At 39.5% G+C, this 18228-nt stretch overlaps 1 protein-coding gene across 5 annotated transcripts in view; it reads right to left on the reverse strand.

Annotated features, from left to right (window-relative positions):
• Positions 1-14198, reverse strand: part of ANKS1B (ankyrin repeat and sterile alpha motif domain containing 1B) — a 415189-nt gene extending 400991 nt beyond the window's left edge. For 3 of the 5 annotated variants that reach the window (XM_064702134.1, XM_064702132.1, XM_064702136.1), the window contains exon 1: positions 13884-14198. In XM_064702134.1, the coding sequence (XP_064558204.1) occupies positions 13884-14017 (134 nt within the window). In that variant the 5' untranslated portion in view covers positions 14018-14198. The remainder of the gene's footprint in view (positions 1-13883) is intronic. The other 2 variants (XM_064702135.1, XM_064702133.1) reach the window with 1 other exon arrangement.
• Between the last annotated feature and the right edge of the window lie 4030 nt (positions 14199-18228).

Consider the following 18228-nt stretch of genomic DNA (forward strand, 5'->3'; position numbering starts at 1 on the left):
TCATTCCTATTATTGTCAAGTCCTGTATGCTTAGATGTGTAATAATGTACCCTAATGGAGTTGAAAAGGGAAAGAGATTTGTCATCAAAATTATACTGCATTTGCCTGCAATGATCGGAACGTTAGGCCCTGTGACTAAAATTACAGAAGTACGCCCTGAGCAGTGCTCTCAGTCAGGACAGCCTCCCTTGCTGCTCTGGAAAATTTGAAATAGTTCCTGACAACTCCCTACGTGCGTGTCAATTCAGCTGCTTTGAAAGGTAGCATCTGCCTTATAGTCACAGTGAAAAGAAAGCCATCCTTTGCTGAGTTCTGCATGCTTTACATGAGGTTCATCCCAGTAAATTTGGTAGTGCAATACTGTGAAATTAATGTGGTACATAGATTGCTTTCTATGGAGCAGAGAAAGAAAATCCCCAAAGACCCAACTCCTCAGGAATATAATGAATTGTCAGTTTTAGCAAAAGGCTCATTTTCATGGAGAAAATCTCAGCTGTATTGTGGACTTTTCCAAGAATCCCAGAAGACTACAATAATGCATGCTGAATGACAGTTGCATGGTGATACAGCACCTCACAAGTCAAATGAAACTTATCTACAGAGATGCATATTACAAGCTGACCTTCTCCAATAATTGCTCTTGATTCTTCTTTAGGAATTGTGACACTCAAAAATGGTAACATCTTGTGTAATTTAACAAAGTCAGATTTTCAAAGGAGATTTGGATAATTAGCTACCATGAAGATTAGACAAAGTAGTGAACTTTAAAAGAAAAAAGTCTAGACATTCTGGCTCTATGCTTTAAAAAATAATCCTAAGGCCTGCTTTCTCACTCTTAACTGAGCTTTTTTTAGGCCCAAGAACATATTTTACCAGAAATACCACAAAAGGACTGAGTTCCTTCCTTCTGCCATTTTTCAGAGATAGTGGGTTTGGTTTTGGCATTTTCCCCAGTAGCTAGGCAAATTCATCCACACGTGCTACGGGTCTCTTGGGCAAAGACCAGACAACATCCAACCATCTCCATGTATTTTCTTGTCACTCTACATAAATTCATTTGCCACTTCAAAAGTTTTCATCAGTCTTTAAGGAAGGTTCTGAAAATGGACCTCTACTATTTTGTCCAGGAAATTACCATGCCCTACTTTGTAAATCAGTCCTGTATCCCTGATCTTATATTTTTCATCAGTATTGCGTCTGTTCTTTCAAACTACCCAATGAATTTCTGCTTTATGTTCAATTTTTCCATGCCATTTCCAGCCTAGTGCCTTCTGCATTTACCAAAGTCATTAACCTAGATATCTTTTTTTTTTCCATATGGACTCCCTGGCCTTGAGGTGAATACCTGCAGCAAGGTTCTCTTTTTCAAGACTGGCACAAGCAACCTCAGGATTCTTCACATCCTTTCTTCCCCCTTTCAGGCTGGGCATCACAGTAATAGTGGGAAAGGAAGGGATGATGAGAAAAAACCCTATGAAAACAATATTTAGTTACTGAGGGAAGGGAAAGAAATCTCTTCATCTCTTACTACCATCATAATTAGCTGATTTATTCCCTGGAGATTATCTACTGAAATAGGCAGCCTAACAAGGAGGATGCTCCCTTGGCATTTTAAAAAGGAGACACTTCTAAACAAGCGCTTTTCTCAAAACTCAGTCTGTGTCCTGTTACAACCAGCTGAGCTTTAAAGCAAAAGAATGAGCACAAACATTGCAACAGTTCATGTCATAGCAAAGACTACTCAGGCACTGGAGGCAGATGACAAGATTTCAGCTACTTTTACTCCTTTTATACTATTTATGTCTGTGTAACTCCTTCTTGCTTGAATGACAGAGACATAGATGCTCAGTGTTGAAGCTCCTCTCTTTTTTTGGTTAGGCAGTAGCAACACAGTAAGTACCACAGACCAAGAACAGCTTCTCTTCTGAAGTAACTCATTAGTTCTGGTCCACAGTTTAAGTGAGAAAATCATACACACCCCATTTATGCCTCAAACTATCTTTCTAGGGCATAAGACTAAACATTTCATCACTTGGGAATGACCTTGCTGTTTCCCACAAGAGAAGAGAGGAAAATAACAGCTTTCCCCTACACACAGCTCTTTCATTTCATCTTCACACTTGACTTTCAACAACTAAAGTTTGATTTGTCTTGCCTCACTTTTGCTGTTTCACATAATATAATGGGAATCTTGTGCAAATGAGTACCACTAGTCACTGAAAAGAAAAAAAGGAAAAAACCATCCTCCAGTATCTTAAATTCTACATAATGTCTCAAACATACTAGATACACATCAGGAGTTGTAGTTTTTCCTAGATTATTAGAGATGTCTCAAATTTCTTTGTGTTCTATTCACCACCATATGGGTAGTCCATATTTACAATCTCAAAAGAAATGCATTTTTCTCTGGAAAAAAAAAATACATTTCTGTGGAAATATATACATAACTATATACAAAAGGAGTGTATTAAAATGCATTGTGATTGCAAAGGCAAGGATTAAAGTTCTGATGCTCAGTCACCCTACTAACACACAAGTATTAATAATAGTCTTAATCACATGGTTTCCTTTTATTGTGCAATGAATGATCTTGGAACAGTTGAAGGCCTATCCCTTAATGGGGATGATTGAATAAAAACTTTTCGTTTTGAAAATCAAAGGTATTAAAAGGCGCATTGGTATTTATTAAATCAATTAAATAAGGTAAGAACAGGAACAGCAGTTTAATGCTGCACCACAGAACTGCACTGTATCCATGTCTGCTCTCCAGAAACCTCTGAGTATCTGAACAGATCTTTATGCATTTGAACATATAAATGCTACTTAATTTACAGAGAATGTTCTTCATATAATACTTCATTAAGATGTGGAACCCTTGCTGTGAGATGTCATGAATGCTAAAAATTTGCACTGCTTCAAAGACCAATTGAACAAATGCACAGAAGAAAAAAATCCACTGGAGCTATTTAATACAAAGACAATACATCTGTTGTAGAAAGCTGCTGTAAATTGCTAAAAGCTGTGAGAGTACACTGGAGAAACTGTTACACACTACGTGTTTGCTTTGCCACTATATTCTTCTAAGAACAGGCTCTTGACTCACAGTCAAAAGTGGAGAGGAGTACTTTGCTAGACAGACATTCATTCTGACCATGAAGAGCCACTCCTATAATTTTATACTAACTATATTAATCCTGTGAAAAATGAGCTCTTTGAAGTCACCAGATGGAAACACCAATTCAACACAAACTTCTCACCATAATCTCAGAGTGCTTCAGTCAGCATTTTTAAATGCAGATATTAAAACCCTATCCAGTCACTGAAGTACAGGGACAGTAAACTCATTAATGCTGTGAAGCAGTCAGATACCGTAGTGACAAACATCACCAAAGAAAAAAAAAAAAAAAGCCCAGGAGAAATATTAATCATTCTTTTTCTAGAGAAGAGTTTGAATTTTGTGCAGAAAATGAGGCTCAGGGCTAAACACTGAGTAGTAAGCCAAAAACGCTGAATAACTGCTTATTTAATGAGCACTGTCTATCCTGGGCCACAAGTGAGGAAAAGACTACAGATTGTGCCATTAAAATAAAAACATGTAATGCCTGCATTCAGTGGGATACATAAAAACTTCACTGGCAACCTTAATGTTATCATTCATAAAAAAAGCAAACTAAAACTCCTGAAATTTCACCCTGTAGTGTCATCTTGGAAAACTTGACAAGATGATTTATCATAAGCACTTCTTCCACTTAAACTAATGTCATGTCTGGTGGCCCTTTATTAACCACTATTATAGGAATTTATTTTAGCACTAAAAGAAAATGAGACCGTTTGCAAATGCATTTCACAAATATAGCAAGGAAATACGAAAATGTCAGGCTTTGAATGAAAACTGTATTTCAGTACATATATATTTTCTTTCAATTCTGCTGAATGAATTTTACTTTATTCTGCCCTGTTCCTCGTAGCTCATCTCAAACTTCTCTCGCTGTCCTCAGTGCTGCTAACTGCCATGGTCAGTCTCAGTTCTTATTCCTAATCTCAATTCTTCTACCCATTTCCTTTACCAATCATTTATTTTCAGAAACATACAGCCTGCTTGCAAACCACCCCAAATACCTTGATTCAGGTCTTCTCCCCCCATTTCCTCACCCAGAACACATACTTATTCCATACCTTTAGAGGCTTTACTTTCTGCTTATGACAAGATGCCTCTCTCTGAAATCAAGATTTGCATGGTCTACATGAAAGTAGGAATATAGGGGATAGATTTAACTGTTGTGACAGGCAAACAACAGATTTGTAACATGTATGTTACAACATACTACATGTCATATGCTTTATTTCCACAAATTATTTATTTGGTCCTTTGAAGCATTACTTGTGCACATTATGTGAGAATATCCCTGGCAGATCTACCACTTGGTTATGCAAGAGACTGCTCTGCAATAAATGTGCACAAAACAGGAAGCGGGGTGATTGCAAATCACTTATGAGCATATTTTGACAAATTAACTATCCAGATGACAAGAAGGACATGAAAGTGCATAAATAATTACTTGAGAAAGCTGAAAACTAAAAATAAGCACAAATTATGTTTTTAAGAAACCTTACCAATAACTTAATTGAGATTCTGGGGTCAAACTGCTAATATGAATATGCTGGGGATGTTAATTTGCAAAAAATAACCTAGAGATTCACTGTTCATATGAAGTGACATCTAAAAATAGAAAACAATGACCCTAACAAGTCAGTAAGTAAACACTGAAGACATTAAACTCAGGAGTTAACTTTCAGAATACCAGTATAAACTACACTGGAAAGTATTATCATGAAGGTTTAAAATTCAAGCAATATGCAGTGCTGAAGCAAGCAAAATTCAAGCAATATGCAGAAAATACCTAGTCCAAAAGACAGTCCCAAATTTGATTTATAAAACTCTTCCTTTTTCTTATTTTCTCCAAAAGGCATCTATCTCTTGGACACGTCTCATACTGTGACAGTGTGAATATTTAACAACTTAACCTATTTCAGCACTTGTCCAGGCTATGAAGGATTAGGAGAAAATCCACATACCAATCACACCATTCCCACAGGAGAAAGAAGTTACTAATGTGTGAATTCAAAGACTAAGTGCAATATTTTGGTTTTGTAATGACTAACATGCCAGAAAAAGATGTACAACACAAAAACTGTCCAACTGCAGCAAAAGAACCGGCAGTGGTGTAAGAGGCTATCCACTCCTAGCTGAAGGGCTACACAATGTTTCTGCCTGAATTTCATGAGACCCCAATGAGCCCATTTCTCCAGCCTGTCCAGGTCCCTCCTTACAGCAATTCCTCATATGAATGTTTCTGCTGCAGTTTGGTGTCATCTACAAACCTGCTATACGCAAAATGTTGCAATCAATGCTGGCCCTTGAATCCTGAGGAAACTCTCTAGCAGATCCCAGCAGTTGGATTTTGTACTGTCAATCACACCCTCTCACAGTCCAACCAAGTTTCAACCCATCTTATCATCCTCTTATTCATCGTAAGTTTAGTAAATCCATGCTGGCTATTATTAGATGTGTTCTCACCCTTTGTGAGAGCAGAAAATACATGCATAAGGATACACTCTGGAACTTTCTCTAGGACTTAGAATAGACTGATGAGCCAGGTGACACCAGAACCAGCCTTTTGCTCTTCCAAACCATGGACATGACTGTGGTTACAGTATTGCAAAAGTCCCATACCTTCTTGGTGGTTTCGCATGGCCCTCGCAGCACTAACTCTATCTTGTACACAACACAGCCAACAAACTCCAACACGCCTCCCAGCCAGCTAACCCACTCCTTTATAGCACTCATGCTTATTGGACACAGCTGTGGCCTATTAAGGGCAGGCCTGCTCCTAATCTTTGGTGATTAGTACAGCTGCAACTCCTCAGGGGTGAGATTACTTTCTGCACTATCTCTATTTTCTTACATTCTATCCCCCCACACATGACATTTTCCTTTTTCAGTCATCAGAAACTTCCCATGTTTGATACAATTCTCCAAAAATTAACAGCGACCTCACATGAATATGTGTTCCTCAAATGTAAATGTTCCCCTGATCTTCCTCTACTGTGGGGACTGTTTCAAAAGCTGGCAAGTCAAACTGTATAGCCGACTAACCAAAGCAGAAAAGACAATGAGTCATTGCCTTGTACGTGAGCTTTGTCACTGGCTCTGCCACCCCACCAAGCACTGAGTCCATATTTTCTTTTGATGTCAACGTATTTACTTTTGCCTTTCCTATCTTCCTAAGTTTCAACTCCAGCTCATGTTTTCTAATTTGTTTCTTGTACACTTGGAGCATTTTCAATAAACCTCATGTGATACAACATCGTGCATTTGAAGCAATTTTCATGTCTCTCTAACTTCAACCATCCAGAATTCTGCCCCTTGGCCAGCTAATCTACCGATCATCGACCAGTACCTACTTTCTACTGCTTCTGAATTAACCCAAACCAGCTATACAACACAGAAGGAAAGAAATTCCACCCAAATTTATCTTCAACCTACCTATATATAATTTTTAATATATTCTACATATACTTTCAATTACAATTGTTTTCCTGTTCTTCAATGTTTACCTACAAAAATATTTAAATAAGGGATATGTTTCATCTTAAAATAATTCAATATCTACTTTGGGGTGAGCTCAGTCACTCTCTATGCCCCCTAAGTGACTTGATCTCCGTTGCCTGTAATAGGAACTTAGACACCTGGCACTGACATCAACACCTACAAAGACATAGCTGCCACTGGCTGTTTTAAAGAGGAACTAAATTGCACTCAAGACATCATTTTGAACATTTTTTCTTGCTCTAGAAAATGTATGTGCAATACATAGGAAACAGTGTAAAATGATTATAATAAAAGTATAACCTTGTGGAACTAAATCTCACAGAACCTTTCTCACAGTAGATACCTGTACATTAATAGAAATTCATAGATGTTAAATGAGGTGCAGAACAGTTGTTGTATTACTTCTTAATGCAAAGTGATCATACTGAAAATACTGCCACCAGGAAAAAGTAATTAAAAATAAAAAAGGTCTTCCAATAAAGGCTAGAAGGTTTTAAAAAATGTATTCCCTGCTTCCCAAAAGTGTCCATGTACTTGGAAATGTCGTATGAGTAAGCAGAAATTAACACTACTCACTACTTACTATTTAAAATTAAAAGCTGTCAATATATTTTACTTTCGAATATTAGTATACGATTAGGATGTGTATTCTAACTGGAAATGGCCAGCAGAGAAATTCCATGGCAGAAGGGAATTCCAGCTGCAGAACTCTTGTATCTGTCACTTCCCCAGGTGAGCAGACTAAGCTTGCTGAAGAAAAGGCACTGTAACTGCACTCTACATTACACTGTCCCGTACAGATTATACACCAGTTGCATAAATTAAAGCAGTATATAGGATGCTTCAACTAGTGCCTTTGTCAGGAAAATAAAAAAAAATTGCCTAAAGCTATAAGCACTCCTTAACACCTCATCCAGGAATGCTCATACAAACAGAAATTGAGGCAAATAAAAAAAAACTACCTGTAGAGTTTTGAAAACATGGCTATGTCCTGGATCCCTACTGCAGTGACTGTGAAAACACCTGCCCTAAAAGCATCTGTATTTGTTCTTCATGACATTTCCAACTTTCACAAGATAGCAGACCTTTCAGATTACGTAATTCTTCATTCCCTTTCGTTTATTTCCCCTTTTAGTTCCACTACAACATTACTACTTAAAAACAGTAATGTCATGTCAATGTCAAAAATTTACAAAGCAGCATTAATTCTACTGAATTACCAAACCTCTAAAATTATAAATGGCGAAATATACAGGAGGGATGATCACTTCATAGGGTCCTCTGTGGAATTAGACACTAGCCATCTAGTGGCTAAGGATTCTATACGAATTCTAAAGGTATTGTTTTACGTTACAGTCACTTCAATCTTCTGAAGGTTGTTCCTTAGCTTCTCCTTTTGACACCTTTGTCAAACTTCCCTTACTAGTCTGCCTGGTTCCATCATAAGCTCCATCAGTCTTCCCAATAGAGTTCCCATATCTTGATCCTATCTATGGGCAGACAAAATTACCTTGGTAGATTTTACACTAGATCTACAGTTCTTGGTGGTCAATTTTTGCATTTGGTCTAACACTTAGGAAAATTAATAGAACATACACTTCACCAATACTCAGAAAACAATTTCTGGAGTAAGGAGATGTGAGAAGTTTATCCATGGAGTTTAAGTACAGAGCTTAAATCTGGGATCATATTGAACTCCTAGGGAAGATTTATTACACAGACTTCGTGAATTGCCTTGCCTTAACCATCTATCTATAACCTGGATATTATTATATTGCTACATTTACATATTGTAAATATTTCAAACTAGAGAAGAAATCTAAGGAGTTCAATAGATAAAATGTTGTCTGAACTTTGATTGAAAGAATTTATCAAAAAGAAGACTAAAAATAAATCTAAAAAGGGTAGAAGATAACAAAACAAAGGCTAAGAGAAGCTCACATATTTGCAAGGGAAAGTAGAGTCAATGCATCAATCAACTACCACTAATACCAAATAGCATAAACTAACTGTTGTCCTGATTATTAGTTTGCATTCCATACTGAAAGGCAAAAAAAGAAAGATTAAATATGTCCTCAAAAGAATTAGATTAATGAAGGTAAGTGGGAAATCTGGGAATGCTGGGCTCTGCTTAGGACATCAGTACAATCCCCTTCATTCATTAAAAGTAGTATGACTAAAATTAGAAATAGAGTTACTGGATGCCATATTGAATTATGTAATAAATATTTTCCATTTTATTATCTGTGTTGGTTGTCTGAAATAAATACCTTGGAATTATGTGAACCCAGAACTCTGGAACTGCAAATCTCACATAACACTATCTTGTTAAGGTCCCCTTACTTTAAACAATGCTAGCTGTAATGAATAACAGAAATAGATCCCTTATTCTTGTTAAGTTGGTCCATTTGTTATTCAAATTATAACATGAAAAAGCTTTAAAACTGTTAACTAAAGCTTCATAAAGTATTTCAACATTTTAAGTACTTCCTGCTCTACAGGACCTACCAAGTGCGATCTGTTTTCACAAAGGAAGCTGAATGAATCAGAGGGCTGTGCACAAGGACAGAAGAGGATCTGTGTGGTTTTCAGCACACACTGAGGCCATCAGGCTAAACTGTGGCTTTGCTGCAAGCAAGACACTGCTCTGAGAAACAGATGAGGAAACAGATTGCAACTCCCAGACTGACAATCTGCTTGCCGTGTTTCTTACACTTTGGAGGAGAAATAACTTGGGCCAGGCCTACACATGGTGTAGCTGCGCTAAGTAAGGCTGAGCAAAGAACGAAACCATTCCCGGCCACAGTGCCAAGCGTGGAAGGGGAAAGAACCAGCTCCAGGCAGGCTGCTCCACCCTCTCATGCTGTGTAATGGCAGCAGCCAACAAAGAGCAAAAAAGGGCCAATTCAACCTTCCCTACTACTCGGTGCCAGTTCATATTAATTAATATTCAATCCCACAGTCCCGTTAAAAAACCAAAGCTCTTTTAACGTGTTCAGTTTAAAAAGACTAAAAATTAACGTATAACAAAAAACTATCCATTCCTGCCAGTAACATGGAAGAAATGGGCATGTGCATGGCTACATGTGGCAAAATGAGGTAAGGTCTCTGAGATACATTAAAACCTTCAAAGTTATTTTTCCTAAAAATTCTTTGAAAGAAATGAAGGCTGTCTCTATCCAGCTATGAAAAACTGCTGGTCAATTAAAACATGCTATGTATACAGAGATAATCAAATTAAGAAAATTAAAAATACCAGATTTGTTAGAAACACATTACTCTTCCTATGTGTTAAATCCTTTAATATGCATTTAAGAATTTGGGATACAGAAATTAATGACAAATTCTAGAGAGACTGTGGGATTTTATTGTCAAGTTTTGATGTTTACACTGGAATAATATAAGAGCCAGTGAAATCACATAAAAATACGTGAAAATTCTATTTGCAATCTGGAAAAAAATCCATAACTCTAAACTTCAAAAACTTTTTTTTAGGATGAAACATATTTAATATACTAATTTATGACAATTCCAGTGGAATTCACAAAGAAACAAAAAATAAATTTAGACTTAAGTCTTCTAAACTTTGAACGTTTTATGACGTGTCTCAAGATAGTAAAAGAAGACACTCCGGCCCTGCACTAATGTTTTGGGTTAGAGACCATAGGCAAAACATGTAGCACAGCTTTAGATGTCCTAGTGTATCACGCCGGGAATTTAGATGTTATCTCCAGAGTTGCTGGTTGTTTGTCAAAGTCCATCATTCCATTCAGAAAACACCTGGGCACCTAAACTACCACTAAGTACCCAAGTTTAAGCAACTAAATTACAGGTGTTTACTTAGGTTACTTGCTCTAGTATGTTGCAATGCTTTATGCAGATCTTTGCACCTGAAGCCACAATCTTTACAATACAGAGCAAACTATGGATATTGAGGCAGGGGCACAAACTACCCAGGGCAGCCCTCCAAACTTCTCCTGAGCTGAAATGAGTTACAGAGTCCACACAGTCAAACATCACTGATTTGTTGTCATTGTTGTATATAAACCAATCTGGCCATGAGGTATTATGTAAGTAAGTATTACAGATATTTGGGCGCATATGAGGTCTTAATTAAGCATACATCATTTTTATGTACTTTGCACATACTCTAAGCACATGTTTAAATTCTCGCAGGAATTCCTTCATACATTTATATGTGTGCTTAAACAGCCTTCCAGAACAGAACTGTTTTCTTCAACTGTTGTCATAATTTAATGACTTAGGAATTAAAAGTCAGGCCTTTAAAATTTGTATAATTTAGTCTGCAATTAATATCAACAAATAGGTCAAGCTATAGAATACCCATACAAAAGTTTGCCCTCATTTTCCCCCAAGTGCCATAAAGCACATTAATCGTTAAGAAAAAAAAAAGTTGTTATAAAAATGCAAATAGGACATCAGAGCTCAGATAGCTTGTTCATTGGTTCAGATAACAATCAATGCATGTTTTTCAATTTATGAATACTAAATTTCATTCACAGGGCACATAATTACTGTAAAGACAAATTCAGGCAAAAAATCATGTCTATCCATAGAGCGTTCAGCCACATAAACTGAGTTGTTTTCAGCACTTGGAAGAAATCTAAAGGGACAATGTAGTCCTACTGCCTTGACCAGTGCATCAGGCAGAGTATTAGTCTGTATGCATGCTGAAAGAGCTGGACTTTTCCAAGCTAACACTAGAAACAGCACTGCCAAAAAGGAGAAAGAAAGAGCAACATACACCTTTCTCACCACAGTGGGATATGTACAGTTCTGGGGCACCATTTTTGAAACTGAGCAATAATTATGATCAACAAAACAGCAGGAGTTACTGTCAAAATTACTCCTAAAAATTAAATAAAATTAAGAAAATTATGCCCCTATATTTTTCTCTGTGGCTTTTTAAAAATCAACCATCAAAAGTTTTTATTCTAACAAACTGTATGCAAAGATACCAATATAGCTCTACTAGTAAACTTCTTCAGGTCTTCTATTTAAAAAATCTTTGGATCCCCCTCAAATTCAAACTTTTATAGTGTACAAGTATGGCTCTTCTACAGCTTGGCTACTATCTGTAAGTGTTGATTTCCCAAACAGGATCAGGATGTTCATATGACTCTCACATTGTTTCCATGTTTTCTGTACCAAGACAGATCCAAGTTTAATCTTGCATGTCATTCTGGACTTAATCCATAATTAATGGCATCAGTTAGATCATGGAACATTTCCAAAAACAAAGGAAAAAAAGCTATGTCAAAATACCTGTCACATATAATTCTTTCATAAAATACATTTACTATAATGCATACTAGTTTCTGCTTTGAGCATTCCTGCTGTACCCTCTAAAATGCCCTATGTTCCATAGTGTGTTAGATTGTGAATATTTAAGCATCATTAATGATGCTTAATGAATTCTTTCTAAATTAGAAATATTTCATCATACAGCTGGATGCAGCATACAGCTGAAAGTTCACTCTGCATTTTTGAAGCTGTGTTTACAGAAAGCCATAGACATTCTTGTTGACATTAGTAAGAAATGCCATAAATTAAACAGTATATGTTTTATCTGCTTTACTTCTCTTCAAGCTAAGTGCACTTCCAGGAAAAAAAAAAAGTCAGTTGACTTTACAGCCTAAAATTCGCCAATCCTGAGTAACAAACAAGGGCTGTGATGACCCATCTGTATATACAAAACACACAGTTCACGTGTTCTGTGTACACAACATACAACAGTGCTATTTAATAAAGGGAGGCAAGCACAAGCAAATGCACCCCCTCTGGATATACAGAACTCACAATATACAACATGAAATTAGCGGTGCAAGAATACAGCACAGGCACTAGCCCTGGAGAAAGCCTCTGCACAAACCATGTGTTAGAACTAGATTATAAATGGCCAGTCATTGTACTGAAGTGAACTTACTCCTGTACTTAGAAAAGTGGGTATCATATTTCAAATTCAACTGACTAGCTGGCACACTTCTTCCTAAGCAGCCTATTCGAGTACAGTACAAAAAGCAATCACATGGTGTGTTTTGGTTTTGGTCAATGGGCTAGTAATTCAACAGTGGTGCAATAGCTCATTGAACAGGGGTGCCACGGAACTTTGGTAAACTATGAATACCTGAACTGTTGTTATTTACAGCACTAAACCTAGCTTTAAAATAGCAAGATTTTATAAAAGAGTTTAAACAGTATAATTTAGAGAGTTAACAATAAATTTTCCCTGATAGGGAACTTGGAAATAATATAAATATCTTGACAAGAAGGCACTGGCAAGGGAAGCACAAATATATTTTAATTTAATCAATTTCCATTGTGCTAGGCCTTTTCTTTCTTTAAGGAACAAAAAAAAACTCCAAACCAAACCCCAAATTTATTCAAGTTCTAGGTCAACAGTGTTTCAGTTCATTTTTTCTCCTTTTGCTATGCCTAGTTTAGTGTTGAACACTAGGACTGGACTGTGTGCTGCAGACCTTCTCTGCTCTGAATACAGTCAGATGCCATAAATGAGTGTGACAATGCTGTGACTTAAGAGCATGATGAAACTTATGATCAAAGCTATGCTGGAGATGGCAGGAGATACAACTAATGACTGAAGTTAAGCCCTATCACCCAACATGGGCAGTAACCCAGTTTCACTCCACTAAATCCAGGTACCTTGAAAGTAATGCTGCTCTTACCTAACCTGCTCCCTAAGTTTTACACCTCCTCTGCCTCGATGATCTCCCACAAAAAAAAGATTCTCTTTCTTTGTTTTGTAGGCTTATTACGATGGCATGCCTAATTTCCTCTGCAAGCAAGGGTAGAAGCTATGGGTGAGGGTATGAGGTGAAGCTATGTCTTTTTACACAGAATTCCACGATGCAATGCCTTGTCTGTGATAAACACTTCCATTTGTGATTAAAGTAGCAATTGGAAGATGGAAATATCAAAGGAAGGGTAATTAATACATTGTATGTATTAGCCCAACAGTCAAAACATAAGTTCTGCACCACAGCTAGTAACAGAATGAACAAGGACCCTGCAGACGCATTGAAGGCAGGAAATTCAGTACCACTATGTTAATAAAATGACTGCCTGTGACTTTAAACCCTGGCATGCTTGTACTTGGCGAGAGAGTGAACGATTTATTGTTACTATGAAGGATGCGGGAATGGAAATGAAGATGAGAGGTGCGATGATAATAATGATAGGGAAGAACAGGTTAATATCCCCAGCATTTGATGGGGAACGATGTCCCTACCTCAATAAGCTGGATAAGGGAATAGCTCCAGATCCACTGCCCAGGATCCCTCCTTTCCTTCCAGAGAGGAGTTTCTCCACCAGAGCCACATTCCCAGTGCGAGCGGCTTCCAGCAGTTCCTGGTCCTTGCCCATGGTCGGGAACCAAGCAGCCCCCCACGGGAGAGCGGCACCCCGGGCCACTGCGGCCCCCTCCCTCCCTCCACAGAACGGTCTCCCCTCCCCAGACCCTGCCTCAGAGCAGAGCACAGCAGAGATTCCTGCAGTCCCTTCCAGACCAGCAGGAGCAGCAGCAGGAGGGAGGAGGAGAATCACCTCCTCCTAGTTTCACTGGATCATTTCTGGGTGGAGTGTGGAAGAAGGGGGGAGGGAGGGAGAGAGGGAGGACGAGGCCAATAAAGAACCTCCCCCCACTCCCATGGACACACAGCCCCGGCCGAGAGGATGGGGCGGGGGGAGCGGGCAGCCTCGGCTCCTATGGCCGGACGGGCCAGCAGGGATAACAACCCTCACAGATGGATAGACGGATGGATGGACGGACGGACGGACGGACGGAAGCGGGGAGGAGCGGGCGGAGGGAGGCAGGGAGGAGGCGCAGCCCTGCCGTGCCAGGCCCGTTGCTGAGGAGACGCGGCTGGCGCGCTCCCAGTGGCTGCCCGGGCGCGGCGCCCCCTGCGCCCGCCCCGGCGCTCCGCCGAACCCGCGCTCCACCGTGGCCGCCGCGCCCCGGCCCCGGCCCCGGCCCGCCCCACGCTCCACTGCGGTGCCGGCAGCGCCGCCCGCCCGCGCCCCGCCAGGTGCGCCGGCCGCGCCCCCCGCGGCGGCTCCGAGCGGCCTCAGGCAGCGCCGGGCCGGGGCCGGCTGCCCGCGCTGAGCACGGGGGCTGGGGAGCAGAGAGAGCAGAGGGAGCAGAGGCGGCTCCTGTGGCGGGCGCTGAGGGACGCGCGCCCGCCCGCGGGGCGGTTGCCAGCAGGTGCGGGAGGGGCGACGGGCCCGTGGCACAGTGTGCGGGGCGGGGGCGCCCGCGGCACTCCTGCCGTCAGGGGCGCGGCGGGAGCCCCGCACGAACAGCGCCGGGGACATGGCACGGGCAGCTCCGAGAACCCCGCACGAACAGCGCCGGGGGCTCCGCACGAACAGCGCCGGCTCCGCTGCGCAAGCGGTGCGGGCAGACAGGAAAACCCGGGCCCCGCGGGGTCAGGAGCGAATCGGGCAGGCGGGACTCCCGGCACCTGCCGCACGCCAGGGTCGCGGCTTCTCAGTGTTTCCAAGGATAAGAAACACTTAGTATAGGTATAACTGAATATAATAATATAACTGAATATAACAATATATTTCGTATTAAATCCAATCAGCCCTTCTGGAGCTCCCGGTTCTGTTACAGAGACCTTTTAAATTGTGTGACTTTTCCGGGGTCCAAAATTAATCATTCCTCGTGGATTGTGGGTTCTTTCAAGCCATGCTGAAAATTCTCAGTGCTGGCCAGCTCATAGGCAGATCCTTGAGAAATGCATGGTTTGATACTGTGCATGCGCAAGAACAAAATGATAGCCCTGTGTTCCTGTTTTAGTTTAATAATTGGGGTAGGTAGGACCATAAGTAAATAAGTTATCATCCCTCGCCCTTCTCCCACTGGGATCAGTGGCACTGTCCCATGTGTTCCCACTCTCCTCTCGTGTTCACAAGAAGCAATGGGAGCAGTGGCGAAATAACATTGTGTTAGGCAGAATTCTAATGTTCTGTTTTCGGACAGTATTTATTACACCAAACCTATGGTACATTTAAGGCAGTGGAAAGGTCCTTGTTGATTTAACAAATTATTTGTTTTAGTCCCTGACAGTAACAATTCTACAGATGTTTTTGTGTTTCTGTTAGCTAATTAAGCAATTTTAATATCTTAAAAATTGATAGAAATTTCATTGTGAGGTCTGATTTTCTCTTAGAAAAGCAAAAAAAACCCAATCCTTATGGTGACCTGTCATTTCAATAGTCATCCACAGAAACAAAACAGTATATTTTAGCTAGAAAATGTAATTTACATAGTTTTTCATTTTCAGGATGTAAAATTATGTCTTCTCCAATATTGTCAGCAGGACACAGAACTGAATGCATGCGTAAAATTAATAAGGACTCTAACTATAGCTTTTCTTATTGAGTATGATATAAATAGCAATTTTAAGGCCTGATTCTGTGATCACAAGTGTTTCAATGTGGTTTGAATATATAAACGTGTAATCACATGAATTAGGATTTATAGTTTAAGTCCTTAGCCACAGCACTCACAGTGGAAAACTGTAATTCAAAACCAATAAAAAGTTGTGTCTTGTTGGCACCCACTGGAGCATTAACTAGTTCCAAAGAAGTTAGCCATAAACTAAGAGCCCCCCTGCATTCTGAATTTGTGTTAAGAGTGCCATAATTTCCCTGTTTTCCTCCCTTGCTTTTGATTTTGTAGGCAGTCACATGCATGGCCTGATAAACACCTTCTCACATGTATCCTCTGCATGCTCTGCATGAAGAGATTCCTTCCAGTTTGCTGAGAGCCTCGGAAGAGGTGCCAGTAATTGGTGAGGAGCTAATTGTAAGGCAGGAGTGTGTGCATAAACCTGCACATTTGTGAAAAATTAGATTAGAAGCAGATGCTAAGGAAAATCTCAGGTTTTCAAGAATTTGTATTGTTTATGTGGTTGGATCAGCAGATGGCAAATATGACTCAGTATAAATGTTACATAATTCTTCTAGGGAAAATAAAATCTCAAGACTGTGCTCTAATTGAAATGATCGTCCAGAAAGCTGTTGAAGAACAGTAAGTAGAATCAGCATAGAAATATCAATGGAGCAGATGCATTCAGTAGCCAGCAAATTCAGAAAGATTTTATGAATGTAGAAAGGCTCAAAACCCCAGTAAATCCATAGCCTAGTGCCCAAAAAAGCCTGTGAAGGCTGAATAGAAGATTTAGTTTCATTAACAAATACAGCAGAACAGAGTAATTCCATCAATTTGAAAAGTGAAATGTAAGCAGCACTGTTTAATGGAAGGGTTAAATGTGGATAAATTCTAAGGGCTACTGAAGAGAAAAATTGAGAACATGGGCTGGTCTGTTTCCAGAGATGAAATCGACAGTGGGCTGTAGAAAGAAAAACAAAGTATCTAGACTGAGTTGAATGTAAATGGCCAAACACATTCATTAGATTAAGTGGACTCCTTTGTATTTTTAAATGTCTTACTTTTTTGCTCTGGGTAATATCAGGACAAGACTGTGGAGTGTTAAAAGACAAATGTATGATAAATAAGGGAATTAGACACAGAATGTAGAAACATAACTGCATAATTTGCAGTAGTTACAGATGAGAAAAATAATACGTAAAACAGCAAAGAGATCCTTCAAAATATTGTATGTTTTTTGAGCAGTGATGTTCCATATGACAGCATAATTTTGATTCTAAGGTTTTAGTATTTGTAAAGACATTTTAAGTTATGACCACTGCAGCTGTCAGTGTCTAAGTGGCATCACACCTTCAATCTCAGAATTTCTCTCAACACAACATATGCTTTACCTTCTGTTTTCTTCCATTTTCTAAAATACCAGAGAGACCACTTAGCCTACCTAGAAATTCTTTAACTGGTTTGTCATTTGAAAGGACTACAAGTGACTGTAAAAAGCAGGGAGTTTCCTTAATGTTTTTACAATGCAACTATCACTCAGCTTTGTTCTCATATCAGGGTGACAACTTCTTCATTTCTTCCTCCTGCAGCCTCCCAGAATTAAAGGCAAATTAAATGGGTGCTTTCTAACATTCCATGACTTTTCCCTCTTTATTTCCAAGCAAATGCGTGGAAGAGAGTATGAAAAACTGAGTTGTAGGTATTGAAGAAAACACTAAATCCATGATATTAAAAAATAGTTGTGTAGAATAGCAACATATTGACATCGTATTTCAGGACTATGTATTATCAGTCCTCTCACGTAAAGATATAGGGAAGGCCTAAGATCCTGATTACAAATTCTGAGGGATATTCTGAAACAGAGCTCAAAATGCTAGAATAAACCATCAGCTCTTTTTGACAGCAGAAAATAAATTAGCATTAAATAGGCCTGATTATTATTCTAATTTTTGTGAAGGCTGCCCAAGAGAAAGCAGTATTTTTCGTGCATCTGGGTGGCAAGTATTTTTCAGTCTTGGTATTGTCTTTTGCTCTTTAGAGTGTATATCTATAGCATAAAAAAGAAACTGAGTTTCAAGCCATGAGCTCTTGAGGCCAGGTATGAATGCCATCATGTCCTGGTTGCCTGCCAAGGTGGAGCCTGGATGCAGGTCAGCCCTCCTCGGGGATAGGCTCAGCA

This window comes from Zonotrichia leucophrys, chromosome 1A (assembly GCF_028769735.1).
Source record: "Zonotrichia leucophrys gambelii isolate GWCS_2022_RI chromosome 1A, RI_Zleu_2.0, whole genome shotgun sequence".
NCBI classification, from domain to species: Eukaryota; Metazoa; Chordata; class Aves; order Passeriformes; family Passerellidae; genus Zonotrichia; species Zonotrichia leucophrys.